Raw genomic sequence first — 19,138 nt, 5'->3', positions numbered from 1 at the left:
GAGAAACAGCAACGTGTTACCTAGCCCATTTACTAAGCTGAAAGAGGTAATAAAATTATTGTATCATTACAGTTACTGACCTGAAAAAAAGAGCAGATTCTAAAAAAAATCCATAACTATTATGAAGAAAATATATTTTTCTGTATAAAACAATTATAATATGTAGATAATTATCTAAAATCAGAACAAATGTTCTTTAAAACATTCATCTCAGCTTTTCTGATTATTGCTGCCACTTGCTCTAGGCAGAAATAATAGCTGATACATTATTAATGGCTCAATAATTAGGAGTATATTTCCATTAAAACTGTTCACTTTTCTATTTAAATATAAACTGTTTAGGCTACTAAGATCAGTACTTGCATACATGAATAGAAATAAGCAGTATACTATGTCAGAAAGTATTATTACAAACATGAGAAGGCTTTATAAAAGTTGTATCTTAAAGCCACCACAAACTGTAACTTACATGAATGCCATCTTATTCAGATTATATGAAAGCAAACTTACTTCAAAATAGATTATTTTTTATGTTTGTAAAATTCATTATTGAGTGACTTCTTAAAATATTTCTTCTTGAATAAAATAAATTTGTTAAAGACTTATGGTCTACATTGTGTTGTGGGTAGACTGAGATAGGATTAATACCTTATTTCAAAATTTTAAAAAAATTTAAAGAACTTTTATCTTCCGTAAACACAAAATTAATAAAATGATCTTTTAGAATAAGACAGTTCTTCCTCAAAAGATTGAAATATATCTTAGAAAATCATATAAATTCACTAGGTTAACTTCAAATCATACATAGTTCGTTTACAGACAAAGCATCTCAAAATGAAACTTGTTCATAGTAGAATGAGAGGCACTATCTCTAAGTATGTTAAGGTCGTGTATGCTGTATAATCATAATATTTCACATAAAAGTTGCATCTTTCCACTGTGTGAGAATACAATTAAAGTTTTTTATTAAAAATTTCTCCCCAGATTTGCAAAACCAATAAAGATTTGATTTTGTCATATTTTAATATGTGTATTTTGAAAGCTGGACCAGTTACTCTAAATATTCTGCTTCAAAATACCCATGTTGCCCACTGACACTTTTGTAATATTCCTTTTCTTTCAGAAGCGGGTTTTGGAAGGACATGCTGAGGCCAAGTCATGATTGAGACAGAAAGAGAAGGCACATTTCTGCTTGTAGACACAGAAAGCAAAACTAAAAATAAACTGTCAGAGTTTCTCTACCACACTGCTGTTGCTTGCAAAACTACTCGTTGAAGGCTAAGATTCCCTGATTGGAGCCTGTTGAACAAATGCAACACCACAGTGTGTTATATATGCAACACCACAGTGTGTTATATATGCAACACCACAGTGTGTGTGTGTGTGTGTGTGTGTGTGTATATATATATAAAATAAAAACATAAACATAAACACTGCTAATATCACAAACATACAATACATACTTTGAATGGTAATTTCCATTTTACCTGCTTTTCTTTAATATTTATTTTTCCTTTTGGATGTTTCCCTGGTCTCACAACAGAAACATAGATTTGGAAAGTACGGACAATATGAGGTAGGATGGAAACATCATTTACCTGTCTATGATCGCACACATGTCAATGCTGACATTTGCAAAACTTCCCGGCTTCCTTTGTGCCACTTCGTATAAATTTACAAGTTGATCATCCACTTGAATGAGCTGCATGCATCCTTGGAATGAGGGCTGAAGAACAGAGTGACTTGAGTTATTCATCTGGTTCAGAAAACCTGTGAAACAGAAGAAATGGGAATGTAAATCTGGTGTACAGTATGCTTCACTAAAATTCTTGTGGGTATTTTACCTGGCCACAGCCATCACATCCAACTACTGTTTCTTTGATCCTTGCTGATGTTATATTCAGTGTAGAAAAAGGAAGTTTTTTGAGAAAGTGAGATTATTACAGAGGAAGAAGTCAGGGTTGAATTGTAATGGGTTACCAGGTCAGTGTTTGCCTCTGGGGTCTACTGTCACTCAAATTTTCTCTTTCGACATCATCTTTCTCACTGTCACATCTTTCTGTCCCTCTGCTGTCAAAGACTCACTGTTATTCTTTCTCTGCTGAGACAGGCCTCAGAGATCAGGATACAAAACTTTAGAACTTTCGCAGCTATCTAACTGTCTTCTTGTTTCTTTGACACTTATTTCTATTTTCTTAATTCCCTATTACCTGTTATTCAGATGTCAAATAAGCCAAACGTACTATTACGAAATAAAGCAGATCAGTGTGTTACTCATTACAAAGACATATTTGCATTACAGATGCTGTTTTTTAAATTTATAAAATCTAAGGGAACATGAGAAGGAAATAAATTTAGGCATAAGGGTCGGCCACCCGGCTTTGAACATACATCTACAAGCTATCTAATATGGTATAAATACTAGATCATAATATAGTATAAATACTAGTAAATAATAACAGATGGAACTAAAATTAAAAGAGCAAGTAACAAGAGTAAACACACACACACACGCACACAAACACACACACACACAAACACACACACACACACGCACACAGTAAATACTGTTGATTCTATGAAGAACTAGAATGCATACACCAACCTTGAAATCAGACATTAAGAGTTTATTGCTAAATAACTTTAAGAGATCACCACCAATCAATTACTATTGTATCTTTTTAAGAGAAACACGCATAATTGGGTAGAAACATGCATTATGGATGGAAAATTTGTAGGCCATAAGAGAATGATATTTTTTCAATCCCTTTAAGTATCTAAAGAAAGTCCCCAGAGTTTCTACTTTTCATATGGTTCACCATACCAAATCTGCCTACTGGGCAAATTTAAACTGTATTAATTTGTCTGCTTGCAAATCTGAAGTTATTGACACATTCACTTCATCTAATATTATATCTATAACAATAAACAATTTATATAAAATGGGTTGGAACCAAATGTTCCATTAAATGGATAAAAGTGAATTTTCAATGAAAACAAAAATTGGCCATTATATTAGTCTGTTCTCATGTTGTTAACAAAGACACGCCAAGACTGGCTAATTTATAAAGAAAAGAGGTTTAATTGACTCACAGTTGAGAATATCTCGGGAGGGCTCAGGAAATTTATAATCATGATAGAAGGGAAAGCAAGTACGTCCTTCTTCACAGGGCAGCAGCAAGGAGAAGTGTCAGGCAAAGTGGGGAAAAGACTCTATAAAACCATCGGATCTCGTGAGAACCCACTCACTATTATGAAATGATAGAATTACCTCCCAGAGGGTCTCTCCCATGACATACGGGGATTACGGGAACTACAATTCAAGATGAGATTGGGGTGAGGACACTACCAAACCGTATCAACTGTTAAGTGATATTTTAAAAATATCTGGCCGGGCGGGGTGGCTCACGCCTCTAATCCCAGCACTTTGGGAGGCGGAGGTGGGCGGATCACGAGGTCAGGAGATGAAGACAATCCTGGCTAACATGGTGAAATCCCGTCTCTTAAAAATACAAAAAATTAGCCGGGCGTGGTGGTGGCGCCTGTGGTCCCAGCTACTCGGGAGGCTGAAGCAGGAGAATGGCGGGAACCCGGGAGGCGGAGCTTGCAGTGAGCCGAGATCCCGCCACTGCACTCCAGCCTGGGCGATAGAGGGAGACTCAGTTTCCAAAAAATAAATAAATAAATAAATAAATCCTATTCTTTTTGACTAAGGATACTAAGGATAGTATTTTAGGATAGCAGAAAACTTCTTTCTCTCTTCGTTAATGGATTACAATATTTAAAGTCCAATAACTGTCATTTGAATCTCCTTTAAGGATTAATCACAAAGGTATATTTTATTTTCTATTAACACAGTATTGTATAAAAATAAGACTGTATTTGAATGAACTTCTTGACCTAAAAAAATCCATATGGGACTCTATTTTAATGTTAATATATGGCTCGTGTGTGTGTGTGTGTGTGTGTGTGTGTGTGTATTTTCTAGTCAACCACATTTTTTTCATTTGCATTGACTTAGTCCCTTCGGAAAAACGCTAATATTAGATAAATGATCTGTTTAGACCAGTTGCATGCACACACATGATTTTCAATTGTTTAATCAAGATAAAATTGAATAGACTGTAATGTCTAAACTTAGCAGAGAGAAAACATCCAGTTGTAACTTACTGACCACTCTTAAGAAGACTCTCATTTCTATTTTTTTTTTTTTCTTAATAACTGGGAGTCTCACCATATCCATACTCTCTTTGAAAGGTTTCAAAATGAAAGGATGTATCTGTGAAAATAAAAGCCACTCTGAAGCACAGCGGTTGCATAAATACCGATTACTACAAATTGGGTAGAATTAAAATTGTAAAACAAGACGTCATCAGTCACTTATAACAATATTCTGTTTGATCGTGGTAATTTTGAAGTTTGAAGTTGTTAGGTCCTTTTATTTTCCAATAGGAGATGTATTCTAGGAGAAGATAATTATAGGACAAAATACTGCATATTCATTAAGTTTTTTCTTTCCATACATTATCTTTAAATATTCCAAGATGGACATCATTAATCTTTGGCTCCTGATTTCACACCCTTTTTTTGTCCCCGTCTATAACCAGTTAGGCCTGACTTCTGTGAACAATAGAAAACTATGCAACTTGGTCTCTGAGATTGCTTAATTTGTGGAAAGTCAATCACCATGTCATCATACACAGTCTTCTGGAGGGCCCAGGAGAGGTAATGAATATTCATCAGGGTTGGAAATTAATTCTAAGGTGATATGTTATGCAACAATAGATATCAAATGAAGAATTTGATGTTTGGATATGCCATCCAGGTTGCTGTGAATGCCATTAATTCACTCCTTTTTATGGCTGAGTAGTATTCCACTGTATATATACCATAGTTTATCCGCTCGTTGATTGATGAGCATTTGAGCTGGTTCCATATTTTTGCAATTGTGAATTGTGCTGCTATAAACATGTGTTTTTTAATATATATACACGCAATGGAATACTACTCAGCCATAAAATTAAATGAATTAATGGCATTCACAGCAACCCAGATGGGACTGGAGACTATTATTCTAAGTGAGGTAACTCAGGAATAGAAAACCAAACATCGTACGTTCTCACTCATAAGTGGGAGCTAAGCTATGAGAATGCAAAGGCATAAAAATGATACAGTGGACTTTGTGGACGCAGGGTGGAAGAGTGGGAGGGGGTGAAGGATAAAAGACTACGAATTGGGTTCATTGTATACCGCTAAGGTATACCAAAATCTCATGAATCACCACTAAAGAACTTACTCATGTAGCCAAATACCACCTGTTTCCCCTAAAACTTATGGAAATAAAAATTGAAAATAAAATAAAATAGAATACTTTAGAGCCAAAAAAAAAAAAAAAAAAAGAATTTGATATTGGCAGAGAATTATAACAGAAACCTAAAAATGTGGCTGTGATTTAGGGAACGGAATATGCAAGTTAGTGGGACAGGCCTTAAAAGAAGCTTGATGGCTCTTGAGGAGCTGTAATGACTTAAAGGAAGGTGAGGAAAGTGTTAGCGGAAATGAGAGAAAATTAGATCTTTGCTGTGTTCCGGTGGAAAGTTTAGCAACTTTGTTGCTTGTGATAATATGGAAAATAAAAAGATATACTTAAATGAAATTGTATAATCTAGCTAAGGATATTTCCAGGTAAAGTATTGAAGGAACCGCCTGGCATCTTATGTTTGTAGTAAAAGAAAAAAAAAAAATGGGAGAGAAGAAGCTAAAGAAGAACTATTACGAATGAAGAAGCCAGGCATTACTGAATTTTAAAGTAAAATGCTCTTTCAATTCCAGTCTCTCCAGATGGTGAACAATGCAAACATGAAGAAATCACATTTCTAAGCAAAGATCAAATTCCAGGAAACGTGATCTAGAGATGACAAGGAAGTGTGATTACAAAGTCTACATAAAGACCTGAGAAAATTATTAGGTATTCCTCAGAGGGACACTCCATGAGACAGAAGGCCCTCTAAACAGCTTATTTTTATGCCTTACAGGTCTTTTCAATTAAACAATAGGGATTCTAATTATCTAAGAGCATTTTCCTTCTGTAGATCTACAGAAGCTCAAGGGGTCAGGGGGAGCTTATCTTTATATAATTGTGGATGTGCCTTTTATGAAGTGGAGTAAACCTGAATAAAATTCATATAAAGTCCATTCATTTTTTTTTTGAGACAGAGTCTTGCTCTGTCGCCCAGGCTGGAGTGCAGTGGCGCAATCTCGGCTCACAGCAAGCTCCCCCTCCCGGGTTCACACCATTCTCCTGCCTCAGCCTCCCGAGTAGCTGGAACTGCAGGCGTCCCCCACCACGCCCGGCTAATTTTTTGTACTTTTAGTAGAGATGGGGTTTCACTGTGTTAGCCAGGATGGTCTGGATCTCCTGACCTCGTGATCCGCCCACCTCGGCCTCCCAAAGTGCATTCATTTTTAAGATAACTCTATTGGAGGTAACACCACCAGCTTGTACTGAAAGGAACAGAGGTGGGACAAAATAGAAAAAGGCCTTCAACCTCCAAACTTTATGGTGAAGAGGCTATGCAGCTGTAAACATAGACAACCTTCTATATATATAAAAAAGGATGATGTAGAGTGGCAGAACTAACACAGAGGACAGAGCCAAGAGCCATGGAGAATCATTTCCAGAAAATAGCATGACAGGGTCCTAATCAAGAATGACCAACATGTGCCTGACTGGATTGCAAAACTGCTGTGGAACACTGACTTCTTTGTCTCTCTCATTTTCTCCATTTTTGAACCAGAGAGTCTAGTTTGGTTTCTCTGTGCATCATCTACCATTGTATATGTAGTGTGAGGGTGGCACAAAACTTGCTCATAGGTCTTAAGATTGACAACTGTACTTGGGAAGTGATACTCGAGTGACTATACCTAAACAGCTTCATTTTCTCTTGGAACTCTCTGAGATTCATTTTAGATTGACTTGACTTAGACGATGAGGTCCTGGAGTTTGAGCAGATGGCCCAGTGGAATAAGACTTTGGATGGCTTTTAGAGGAGGTTGGGTGTACTTCATTTGTGGAAGAAGATATGAATCTCTGTCGGCGATAGGGTGAACACTGGCAATCAGTCTCCAAGATGTCCATAAGTCTTCACATTATGTTATTTTAAATACCTCCTAATATTTATGGCCTGTATAGTTTCCTCCACACAATCAGTGCTGCTCCATGTGACACATGGAATGTGGTGGTAGTAACAAGGTGATATGATTTCAGAGGTTAAGTATGAAGGCATTAGGGGCTGCACCTTGGTCTTTTGATCCCTTACTCCAGGGAAGCCAGCCTAAAAGCCATGGAAACCCTCAAGTAGTGAGATGGAGAGCACCTAGGAGGAGAACTAAAGTCTCTTACCAAGTGCCAACAGCAGCTTGCTAGTCATGTGAGTCTGCCATCTTGAAGAGGAGCCTCTAACCCTAGTCAAGTCATCAGCTGATTGTGGCTCTAGGAAACATGTATTTGCAGCCTCACAAGAAATATCAAGTCAGAACTGCCCAGCCAAGCTGCTCCTAAATTACTGGCCTCTTATGGAAAAGAAGAGATAATAAATTATTACTATATCGAGCCACTGAGTTTTGAGGCAATGCACTACGCAGCAATATATAACTAATACAAAGTGTAACAAACACATCCCGCTATTATTTTCTCAAATAGGCTTGAATATTTAGAACTTGAAGATTACTCACACCTGCAAAACATTATGTAACTGGTGGAATATTGACAGTTCCCTTAGTCAACAATGAGTTAGAGATGTTGGATCTCTGATACTGAACCTCCTGCTGCTTTAACTCCCTTGGAAACAGAAGAGAACCTATTATTTATTTTCTGTGTTTGTTCCCTTTATGAACAAATAAAATTTCAGTAAAAATACTAGTGTGTTCGTGTCTGTGATACCTTCAGTGACTACTGCAAAGCTCAGGATTTAACATACTTAGAAGATTAATAGTGGGAGTTTTTGGTAATATAAATTTGCAGCTGACATTTCGAGGGTCAGAAATGAATAGCTGTAAACTATTCATTGAACTAAAGTGAACGTAACAAAAAATTGTCAAGTTAGTAAAAAGATAATATAGAATAAAGGCAAATTTTTGGCATGTTTTTGTTATATCTTTAAATTTCTATGAATTTGGAATAAAAAATACAATGTCTACACATGGGTTATTGTAACTGGTTTCTACAATCTGACAATGTGTTACAACACCCACAGTGAATTATAATCTTGTCAATCTCAATTGCATCTTACTTTCCCTGTACTAGAAACCTTCCTTCTTTACAGGAACATTGTAATTATATCACTTTACTGGCATGTCTGAAATTTCTGTTTCAAGACTTGCATATAAAAACTTCATACTTGATTTGAAGTCCACTCAGTACATTGCTATTCTTGCTGACAAAGAAAACACATGCATTTTCAAGGTTTTAAAATTTTAATTCAGAAATACATCAGTGAAAAACTTGCTGATATTTGTTTTGACATTAAAACGGCAACCTAAATTGTTGTAAGTTATAATGTTCATCTGATGGGATGGAAAAAGCAAACAGTAGACAACAAGGTTGAAAATATTACATGTTTAAAACCAAGTGCATATAAAGCTTCTCTCTGCTTATTTTAAAGTTGGGAAGGTTGGGAGGTCCAAGGGAGGCTGGTGGAATGCTTTAAGGATGTTTAAAACCACCTACTGTCTTCCTTTCAATTTGATCTTGGCAGACTGCACAAAATGTCTCCTAATCTCTACTGTTTACTCAACCTTCCGGAATAACTTAGTCAAAAACCCATTGAGCAGGGGCAGGAAAACAGCCTCAAAAAAAACTAGGGTCCAAGCAGGCAGGAAGATAGAGTGGTTCAGTGGAAGAGAGTCTCGTGGTGTCCAGGACCTGTGCACAGAGGACATCCACACACGGTCTCCACCCCACGTGGCTGGGAGATGGGTTATAGTACAGCATGATGGAGCAAATAAATAAATACATGGAAGACAGTGAGAGCCAAATTCTCAATGTCAAAGAAAGAAGGTACAAATATGAAGCATAAGAAAGACAGAATGTTCATGCCTGTAATCCCAGCACTTTGGGAGGCTGAGGCAGGCAGGTCACAAGGCTAGGAGTTTGAGACCAGTCTGGCCAACATGGTGAAACTCCATCTCTACTAAAGACACAAAAAATTAGCTGGGTGTGGTTGCATGCACCTGTAATCCCAGCTACTCGGGAGACTGAGGCAGGAGAAATGCTCGAACTTGGGAGGTGGAGGTTGCAGCGAGCCAAGATTGTGCCATTGCACTCCAGCCTGGGTGACAGATGAGACTGTCTCAAAAAAGAAAGAAAGAAAGACCGAATGAACCCGGTGGGTTTGCATTAGAATTTAATCAATTAGTATAAATTTGTGGTTTTCGCTATATGTAGATAGATACAGAAATAAATATGAATGAAATTGTATATTTGGTCAATATACAGATGGTTCCTATCATCCATTGCGAACAGTCTATGAACAGGGTCCCTCTCAAAGCAATGAATAGTCCTGTTTCCCAGATCCTGGTTTCTACGCTGGGCAAAACCAAGACTCCTTGGAGAAATGACTGATTCTAAACTGTGTTACGGAAAGTACAATAAGAGTCTGGAACATTTTCCTGCACCAGTAAGTAAAGAAGTGCCCAAAGAATGATGGGGCCATGTCAGAATGACACAGGAGCCAGCCTGAAATGGCTTCTGCTCCCCAAATTAAGGACAATTTGTGTACAAAATAAATAATTTGAGTATCAAAAAGAGACTTTGAATATCAAAATAAAAAAGGGAGGAGGAAAAAAAAGGAAGCTATAGATCATATCCTACTGAATAAAATAGGAATCCAAGAGTCTGCCTGTCTAAAAATGAATCAATACATAGGGTAACTAGAAAGCTCCTCCAATAGCACTATGCTAAGTAATACATGTAACAGGAATGTAGAAAGAAGAAAGTCACCATTTGGAAACCATCATATTAATAATTCATTCAGGCAAGGCATATCAATAGGTGCTCAAATAAGTGGGTGAAAGTTGGAAGCAGAACATAGCCTCAAACTATCTCCTTAAAAATATGTATTTTTTTTAAAAAATACTCATAAACCACCCCCATCTAATGAATGAGGCCTACTATATGATAGCACAATAGGGTAAATATAGTCAATAATAATTGTATATTTTAAAATAACTTAAATAATGTAATTGGATTGTTTGTAACTCAAAGGATAAATGCTTGAGATGGATACCCCAGTCCCCATGATTGAATGCTTTTATCAAAACCTCTTATGTACCTCATAAATATATACACCTACTATGTACCCCAACATTACAAATATGTGTTTACTAATTTCAAAGGGGAGAGTAGTCACTTTACATTGGAAAAACCAGGCAGATCCCTTTATAATCAAGTGATCAATGTTATTACCATGAGTAACAGGACCAGTTGACACTGGGGGCCACCTGATGAGATTCAATGAGAAGAATAAAGCATGGTGTGTAAGACATCTGTCAAAAATACAAGGCTGGGAATAATATCAAAGAAACATCAAACCAATCCAATTTCAGGACAACTGACAAATGACTGGGATAGAATATTCAAGAATGAGAAAGATGAGAAAGTTGTGAAAGTGAAGAAATGACTAAAGTGAGAGATGTTTATGATTGTCAGAGATGGAGAGCCAGAAAAACAGGGTGTGACATGTGATCCCAGAGTGGGTCCTTTTGTTGTAAAGGACTGATATGGTTTGGCTGTGTCCTCACCCAGCTCTCACCTTGAACTGTAACTCTCACAATTTCCATGTGTCATGGGACAAACCCAGTGGGAGGTAATTGAGTCATGGGGGTGGGTCTTTCCTGTGCTACTCTCATGATGGTGAACAAGTCTCACAAGATCTGATGGTTTTAAAAATGGGAGTTTCCCTGCACAAGTTCTCTCTCTTGCCTGCCACCACCCATGTAAGATGTGACTTGCTCCTTCTTGCCTTCCACCATGATTGTGAGACTTCCCCAGCCACAAGGAACTGTAAGTACATTACGCCTCTTTCTTTTGTAAATTGCCCAGTCTCAGGTATGTTTTTATAAGCAGCATGAAAACAGACTAATACAGAACATCGGTACAAGTGGAGTGCGGTGCTGCTGAAAAGAGTCCTGAAAATGTGGAAGCAGCTTTGGAACTGGTGACAGGCAGAGGTGGGAACAGTTTGGAGGGCTCAGAAGAAGACAGGAAAATGTGGGAAAGTTTGGAACTCCCTAGAGACTTGTTGAATGGCTGTGACCAAAATGCTGATAATGATGTGGACAATGAAATCCAGGCTGAGGTGGTCTCAGATGGAGATGAGGAACTCGTTGGGAACTGGAGCAAAGGTGACTGTTGCTATGTTTTAGCAAAGAGACTGGTGGCATTTTGCCCCTGCCCTAGAGATTTGTGAAACTTTGAACTTCAGATAGATGATTTAGGGTATCTGGCAGAAGCAATTTCTAAGCAGAAAAGCATTCGAGGGGTGATTGCGTGCTGTTAAAGGCATTCAGTTTTTAAATGGAAACAGAGCATAAAAGTTTGGAAAATTTACAACCTGACAATGTGATAGAAAAGAAAATCCAATTTTCTTAGGAGACACTCAAGCCTGCTACAGAAATCTGTATAAGTAACGAGGATCCAAATGTTAATCATCAAGACAATGGGGAAAATGTCTCCAGGGCATGTCGGAGAACTTCGCGGCAGCCCCTCCCATCACAGGTCTGGAGGTTTAGGGAGGAAACAATCATTTAATGGTTCAGGCTCGGGGTCCCTCTGCTATGTGCAGTCTAGGGGACTTGGTGCCCTGTGTCCCAGCCTCTTCAGCTGTGACTAAAAGGGGACAAGATACAGCTTGGACTGTTGCTTTAGAGAACAGAAGCCCCAAGTCTTGGCAGCTTCCATGTAGTATTGAGCCTGTGGGTGTACATGAGTCAGTAACTGAGGTTTGGGAATCTCCACCTGGATTTCAGAGGATGTGTGGAAATGCATGGATGCGCAGGCAGAAGTTTGCTGCAGAGGTGGGACCCTCATGAAGAACCTCTGCTACGGCAGTTCAGAAGGGAAATGTGGGGTCAGAGGCCCCACAAGGAGTCTCTACTGGGGCACTGCCTAGTGGAGCTGTGAGAGGAGGGACACCGTCCTCCAGACCCCAGAATGGTAGATCCAACTACAGCTTATACTGTGTGCCTGGAAAGGCCACAGACTCAACACCAGCTCTTGAAAGCGGCCAGGAAGGGGGCTATACCTTGCAAAGTCACGGGGGCAGAGCTGCCCAAGGCCACGGGAGCCCACCTCTTACATCTGCATACCTGGATATGAGACATGAAGCCAAAGGAAACATTTTGGAGCTTTAAGATTTGACGGCCTTGCTGGATTTTGGACTTGCATGGGGACTTTAGCCCCTTTGTTTTGACCAGTTTCTCTCATTTGGAACAGCTCTACTAACCCAATGCCTGTACGCCCATTGTTTCTAGGAAGTAACAAACTTGTTTTTGATTTTACAGGCTCATAAGCAGAAAGGACTTGCCTTGTCTCAGATGAGACGTCGGACTATGGACTTTTGAGTTAATGCTGAAAGGTAAGACTTTGGGGGATGGTTGGGAAGGCATGATTGGTTTTGAAATGTGATGTCTTGAGATTTGGAAGGGGCCAGAGGAGGAATGATATGGTTTCGCTCTGTCCCCATCCAACTCTCATTTTGAACTGTAACTCCCACAATTCACACGTGTCATGGGAGGAATCTGGTTGGAGGTAATTGAATCTTGAGCGTGAGTCTTTCTCGTGCTGTTCTCATGATAGTGAATAAGTCTCATGAGATCTGATGGTTTTAAAAATGGGAGTTTCCCTGCACAAGTTCTCTCTCTTTGCCTGCCACCATCCATGTAAGATGGAACTTGCTCCTCCTTGCCTTGTACCATGATTGTGAGGCTTCCCCAGCCACATGGAACTGTAAGTCCATTAAACCTCTTTCTTTTGTAAATTGCTCAATCATGAATATGTATTTATCAGCAGTGTGAAAACAGACTAATACAAGGACATTATCAAACCAGTAACAAAAGTTGTAGGAGGTCTCTGGGTGAAGGGTACACTGGTGGCCTTTTTATCCTTCTTGCAATTTTTTAGTAAGTTTTAAATTGTTTCAAAATAAAAACTATTGCATAAAATGTTATGTTCCAACTGAAATGACACTTAACGCTAAAAATTCTGTCATCCAAGAGCTCTAATTTAGATTACATTTATTCGACATTATTATGCATTCAATGTCTATGGATTATCGATGAAATTGCTCTTCCTAATGTCAGTGATAATTTTCAGGCCACTAAAGAACATTTTTCAGTCTTTCTCTTACTAGATCTGTCAGTAGCATTTGACACTTGATTCTCATATATATATGCTATATGATCAAACCCGGATTACTTTTGTGGCTTTCAAAGACTGAATATTCTGACTCCTGACTCTTACTGCAAGGTAAATTCATATCTCTTTTAGGCAGATTTAGGCATAGAGAGATCCCTAACCCTAAAAATCGTAGGATACATTCACCCACTTATTTTGTCACTCTTCTGAAATTTACAAATTAAAACAATATTAATTAAACCATTAAATATGTGTAAGAAAATTATACATGAGTTTTACTTTTTCTGTAATATATACTTTACTCTTCAAGGAAATTTATCATATTTAGCAATAGTTCTGCCATGTTATTGTGTGGCTACTTTGCTAGTTTTCAGAGTGAATACTTAAGCTGTCTATCCTTGGTCACCATGTTTCAGCCATAATCTTCTCTATGCCTCTCAGGAAAACCAAACCCTTTCTGCCTATTTTTCTCCCTTGCATTTTTCATGGTTGAGTTATCCTTATGATTCAGATCAGTTCAAATGTCACCTGCCAAGAGGCCCTCCCAGTCCAGTCAATTTCAAATTATTCTATAAAGTTTTTTCATTTTAGATCTTCAACTACTAATTTCTTCTTACAGAATTTGTCACAATTTATAATTATCTGCATTGGTTTATTTAGTTACATATGTGTGTGGGGTGTGTGTGTGGTGTATACACTTCTGAATATGTTATTTTCCTTTTCTAGTATATTCATTTTATGAATCAGGGATTCATAAACGATTTTTATTTTTTTACTTTAAGTCCTGGGATACATGTGCAGAACATGCAGGTTTGTTACATAGGTATACATGTGCCATGGTGGTTTGCTGCACCTATCAATCCGTCATCTAGGTTTTAAGCCCCACATGAATTAGGTATTTGTCCTAATGCTCCTCCCTCCCCTTCCAGGCCACGGTGTGTGGTGTTCCCCTCCCTGTGTCCATGTGTTCTCATTGTTCAGCTCCCACTTATGAGTGAGACTGTGTGGTGTTTGGGTTTCTGCTTCTACTATAAAGACACATGCCCATGTATGTTTATTACAGCACTATGTATCTTTTTAGAAATATTTGTTGACACAAAATTCACACACCTTAAAAATCACCACCTTACTTATTTAAAACAATCCATATGATAAAGGAGAGAAGATCAAGATGCAAGGTATTTATTACGTCTGAAAATAGTGACAAAAATATCTTCGTTAAAACATAATATACATTGTTTTCCAGACTTATGGACCTCTCTATATTTGTTAGGTGAATGATCAGTTGAATGAATGCGTTAATTTTTTTGAAAAAAAAAATGTATTGAGTAAGGCAGATACAGAGCCAGGAGAGAGGAATGGTATTAAACTGCTGGTCAGATACCTTTCTGATAAGAGAACTGACACCAAGACCTCAAGGAAGTAAAGCTGTAATATTAAGTATCACTTTTTTTCTAGGATAAAAATAGTGTTGGTAATTTCAATCCTTTTTATATTTATTAAGCACCTAAAACATATTGCTTTTGTCCTCAGGAATGCTATAATCTCATTAGGAAGTTAAACCACAGAAATAGCAATATAATAGGATTAAAAACAATGTTACTGCTCATTCATATGAGTAGATAAAATAGCAGTATTAAAAAGTTTGAGAAGGCACCACTCTCTTCTTGATAATTTATCTTTCTTTGGCTAACAACGTACTACATCATCTGGGGCTTTCCTTTGACTTTTCTGACAATCACATTTCAACCTCCTGTACTGACTTCTTGTCTCTTACCTCGTCTGTAAGTGAGCGAGTTCCTAAAGTTTTTTCTAGGCTACTTCTGTTTTCTTGGTAGAGTCTCCTTAATAAAAACCTCATCCAAAGCCATTGCTTCAACTACCAACTATCTCTAATCATATCTCCATCTCAGCTCTGTCCTCTGAACTCAACACTAATGGATCCAAAGCTTATTTTGATTCTTTCATTTTAATGTTTCACTCATGTTCAAAACTCAAGATACTGCTGGTATTCTGCCATTGTCTTTATATCACTGGTCACTCAAAAAGTCTTCGCTTCAATTTCTTTATCAATAAATTTGTGCACATTAATCAATCAAGAGTTGATCCTGGCCCTTCCATCCTCACTCTGCAAAATGCACCATCATGTCATATTAATTCTACCTGTTGAATAGCCCTCTTTCTCTTCATGCCCACCTGAGCCCAGACTACCACAGCTTTTCTACTATCCACTTCTAATTTGTTTCTGGCTTGAAGTTTGAGGTGTCTCTATCAAAGATATTAATCTGATTCTGTTATGCTCCTGTTCAAGAGCCTTTTATTTATTTAATAAAATAAACTCAGGTATTTTGAAAATGCCCAGGATCATTTTTTGCCTCTAAATGATCTGGTTTTCCAAATTCAAAATATGTTTGTAGTGATTTACAAATTATTATGCCATATATAAATAAGAAAATATTTATTTTAAAAAATGATGTTTATTAGATTAATTGACTTTATTTAATGAAAATTAATTTGGTATAATTTATTGGGCCATTTAGAGTAGCTATATTATTTTAAATTATCTATACTTTAGCCAGAATATTTCAAAATATTTAAGGTTTAGAATGTTACTTTTATACATGGATATTTATCATAACTATATTGTGTTAGTTATATCAACTGTTTTTTAATATTATTTGTGGGTTTCCCATCTTACATAATACTCATTATATATAAAATATGTTTATACTAAAGTTGGCTTAACATTAAAAGACAGTGATATGTTTGAGTATCTTTTAATAAGAATAAAGATATTTACAAGAACATAAAAATGAAAAGAACTTAGACAAGCAGACTAGTATTTTGACAAACTGGGATACTGAGCAGTTTGCAAATCAAATTATACAAAATGATTTAAAAAGTCATCATTGCCTAGGGGCCACAACAAAAGGAAGTATAGAAGAATCAAACTGAATAATTTGACACTTTCATGTATTTTTTTTACATAGTCTTTTTTCATGACCCAGTTGTGTATTTAAATACAGAAAATGCAAAACATAAAATAAATAATTTTTATATCAGATAACTTTAATTCCTTATATCCACAAACTGCTAGCATATCTAAAACATAGGCAGATGCAGTCATAATGTAAAATAATATTGTCTTACTGATTTTTTTCTTATAAGTGTAAACATTTTTTAATTACTATGAAATTATACAATATTTTGAAAAATACAATGTTGGTGGTTGGAAGCTTGGGCTGCAGAATAGCCAGAACTGGTTTAAGATGTATTTGTGTGACCTTGACTAATTCACTCATCCTGTCTTAATTCCAGCTTTTTTCATTTGTAAGGAAGGAATTAATAATACCCAGTTCTTATGGTTTTTGTAAACTGTTAAATAAAACACTATATTAAAAGCCCCTAGTACAGTGACTGACACCCAGCAGCTGCTCAGTCAGTTCTGCTATTGTCATTGAGCATTTGTTTGAATTAGACAGCTTTGATGGAATAGCATGAAAGTTTCTCATGTTTAAAAATATTTTGTATTTGAAAGATTCGTTTTTTACTGTATTTAAAAAACAAAAAAAAATGAGAAAATAATTTCTCAGCCTCATCTATATTGTCATTTTGAAAGTCTACATATTTTCCAAATACTTTCATACGGGGGAAGACTCTGCTTTTTAAAAAGTTAGTATGATTGCATGTGGACAAGTAAAATATGAACACAAACTAGACTCACAATTATCTGCATTAAGATGGTAGGGAAAATCCAAATAGTACGAAATCAAGCACAATTTTCTCTGGCTTCAGGATACTTCTATATATGACGATATATTTTAGTATTCTTTTAATTTGATATTAACTTTAAATCAATAACAAAGTCAGATTGTGAGGCGCTGTCTTAGGAGTTGCTTTGAAATTGGTGAGGCAAGAAATGCTTCGGGTAACATGGGCTCTTCCCTTTTTGTCACCTTAACATTTTTCTGCCTTTTTTTTTTTTTTAGCTCTGATGCTTAGGAGTGTGCTTGGCCTAAAATAGGAACCTGTGACTGCCCTTCTTCCTCCTGCTTCTTCTTTTCTTTGTTGTTACGATGTTTGTTATTGTTTGCGTTATTATTATTAATCTTGATATAATCTTTTGAAGCTTTTCAATTTTCTGTACTTGGTATAAATAATATGCTTTTACATGGTATAAAAATGTCTTCATGTTCATTGATGAAGCACAATGCTAAAATGTAAATGCAAAATGCTACAAGAGCACCTAGAAATTTCATTCATCACAAAACCCTTCAATAAAAATCAAGGGTTTTTTTTTTCAACATTATAATGTCTATTCTGAGATGTTTTAAAACATGACTTTTTGTATCTGAAAACATTTCTAAAATATTAACTGTATCCCAAATGTTTATAATAACATAAGTTTTCTGATATAATTTATTTAAGATACTTAACACTCAGTAATATCACATTACATAATAGGAAAGAGAAACAATAATCTCTAAGAATTATATTTTCTAGGATGAAGCAACATGGGAGCCTGAAAAATTTCCAGTTTCAAACATCTAAAAATGCTAAATAAAACATAATACACATCTTTTAAGTTATGTATCTGAACATCCAATAAAATAGGAGCTTTTAGGTATCAAGAAAAAAAGAGAGAACTGAAATTCGGGGTGTTAGCCGATGGTGAGCTATAGTATTCAGAGAGTACTTACTAATCTTTATAATGCAGAAGTTTGTATTGAAAGGCCAAACAGAATTAGAAATCAAGTAACAGACCTGCGCAAAAATAGGAACTCCTTCATGCCCTTAGCCCCACCACATAAAACCTGAGAATCTCAGTGAAGCAGATCCTGGAGAAAAACTCACTAGTCAGCAAAGAGGGATGACAAGGAAATTTGTATTTCCTCTTTTTCCAAAAAACAATGATAATTCTTGAGAATGCATAAGCCACAACCTTTCTGAATTAGATTATGGCTTTTGAATTTCCACTGACTATTGGATATAACACCCAAATCAAGAAATTAAAATAGAAAAAATGGTTCCAAGCTGGTATCTTTTGAAATAAAGTGTAACCCCTCTCTAGATTGACTCTGGGATTATAGGATTACTAAGGACAAAGCCCTGAAAAATTTAAACTCACAATCCAAAAATACAAAACTCAAGAAAACAAGTATAATGAACAGGATTCAACAGAAACACCACACAGAAAATTTGGCCCCCATGAACTGAATTTCAGATAAATTTTGGGTTTAAGAAATAAAACATGCATAAATTATTCAAAGTAAAATGAGAATTAAATATACAAGAAAAGAATAAGATATACTGTAATAGACTGTTCTCATACTGCTAATAAAGACATATGCAAGACTGGTAATTTATAAAGAAAAGAGGTTTCATTGACTCACGATTCTCCAGCACTGGGGAGGCCTCAGTCATGGCATAAGGGGAGGCAAACACACCCTTCTTCACATGGAGGCAGCAAGAAGTACAGAGCAAAGGTGGGGGAAAGTCCCTTATAACCATCAGATCTCGTGAGAACTCACTATCGTGAGAATAGCATGGGGGAAACCGCTGCCATGACTCAATTATCTCTCACTGGGTCCCTCCCATGACATGTAGGGATTATGGGAAGTACAATTCAAGATGAGATTTGGGTGGGAACACAGCCAAACCATATCAGATAATACTTAAAATTACCAGTCATTGTTGATAAGGAAATAAATGGATACTCCAGGC

General features: G+C 36.6%; 1 protein-coding gene across 1 annotated transcript in view; it reads right to left on the bottom strand.

Annotated features, from left to right (window-relative positions):
- The window catches only part of CNTNAP2 (contactin associated protein 2), a 2,262,889-nt gene that overhangs the window by 1,027,158 nt on the left and 1,216,593 nt on the right, over window positions 1-19,138 (bottom strand). The window contains exon 10 of the mRNA XM_015447321.4: window positions 1,599-1,770. Coding sequence (XP_015302807.3) covers window positions 1,599-1,770 — 172 coding nt within the window. The remainder of the gene's footprint in view (window positions 1-1,598; window positions 1,771-19,138) is intronic.

This window comes from Macaca fascicularis, chromosome 3, assembly GCF_037993035.2.
Source record: "Macaca fascicularis isolate 582-1 chromosome 3, T2T-MFA8v1.1".
In the NCBI taxonomy this organism is placed as follows: Eukaryota; Metazoa; Chordata; class Mammalia; order Primates; family Cercopithecidae; genus Macaca; species Macaca fascicularis.
The sequence above is the reverse complement of the archived record's forward strand: the minus strand, read 5'-3'. Positions and strand labels throughout refer to the sequence as shown.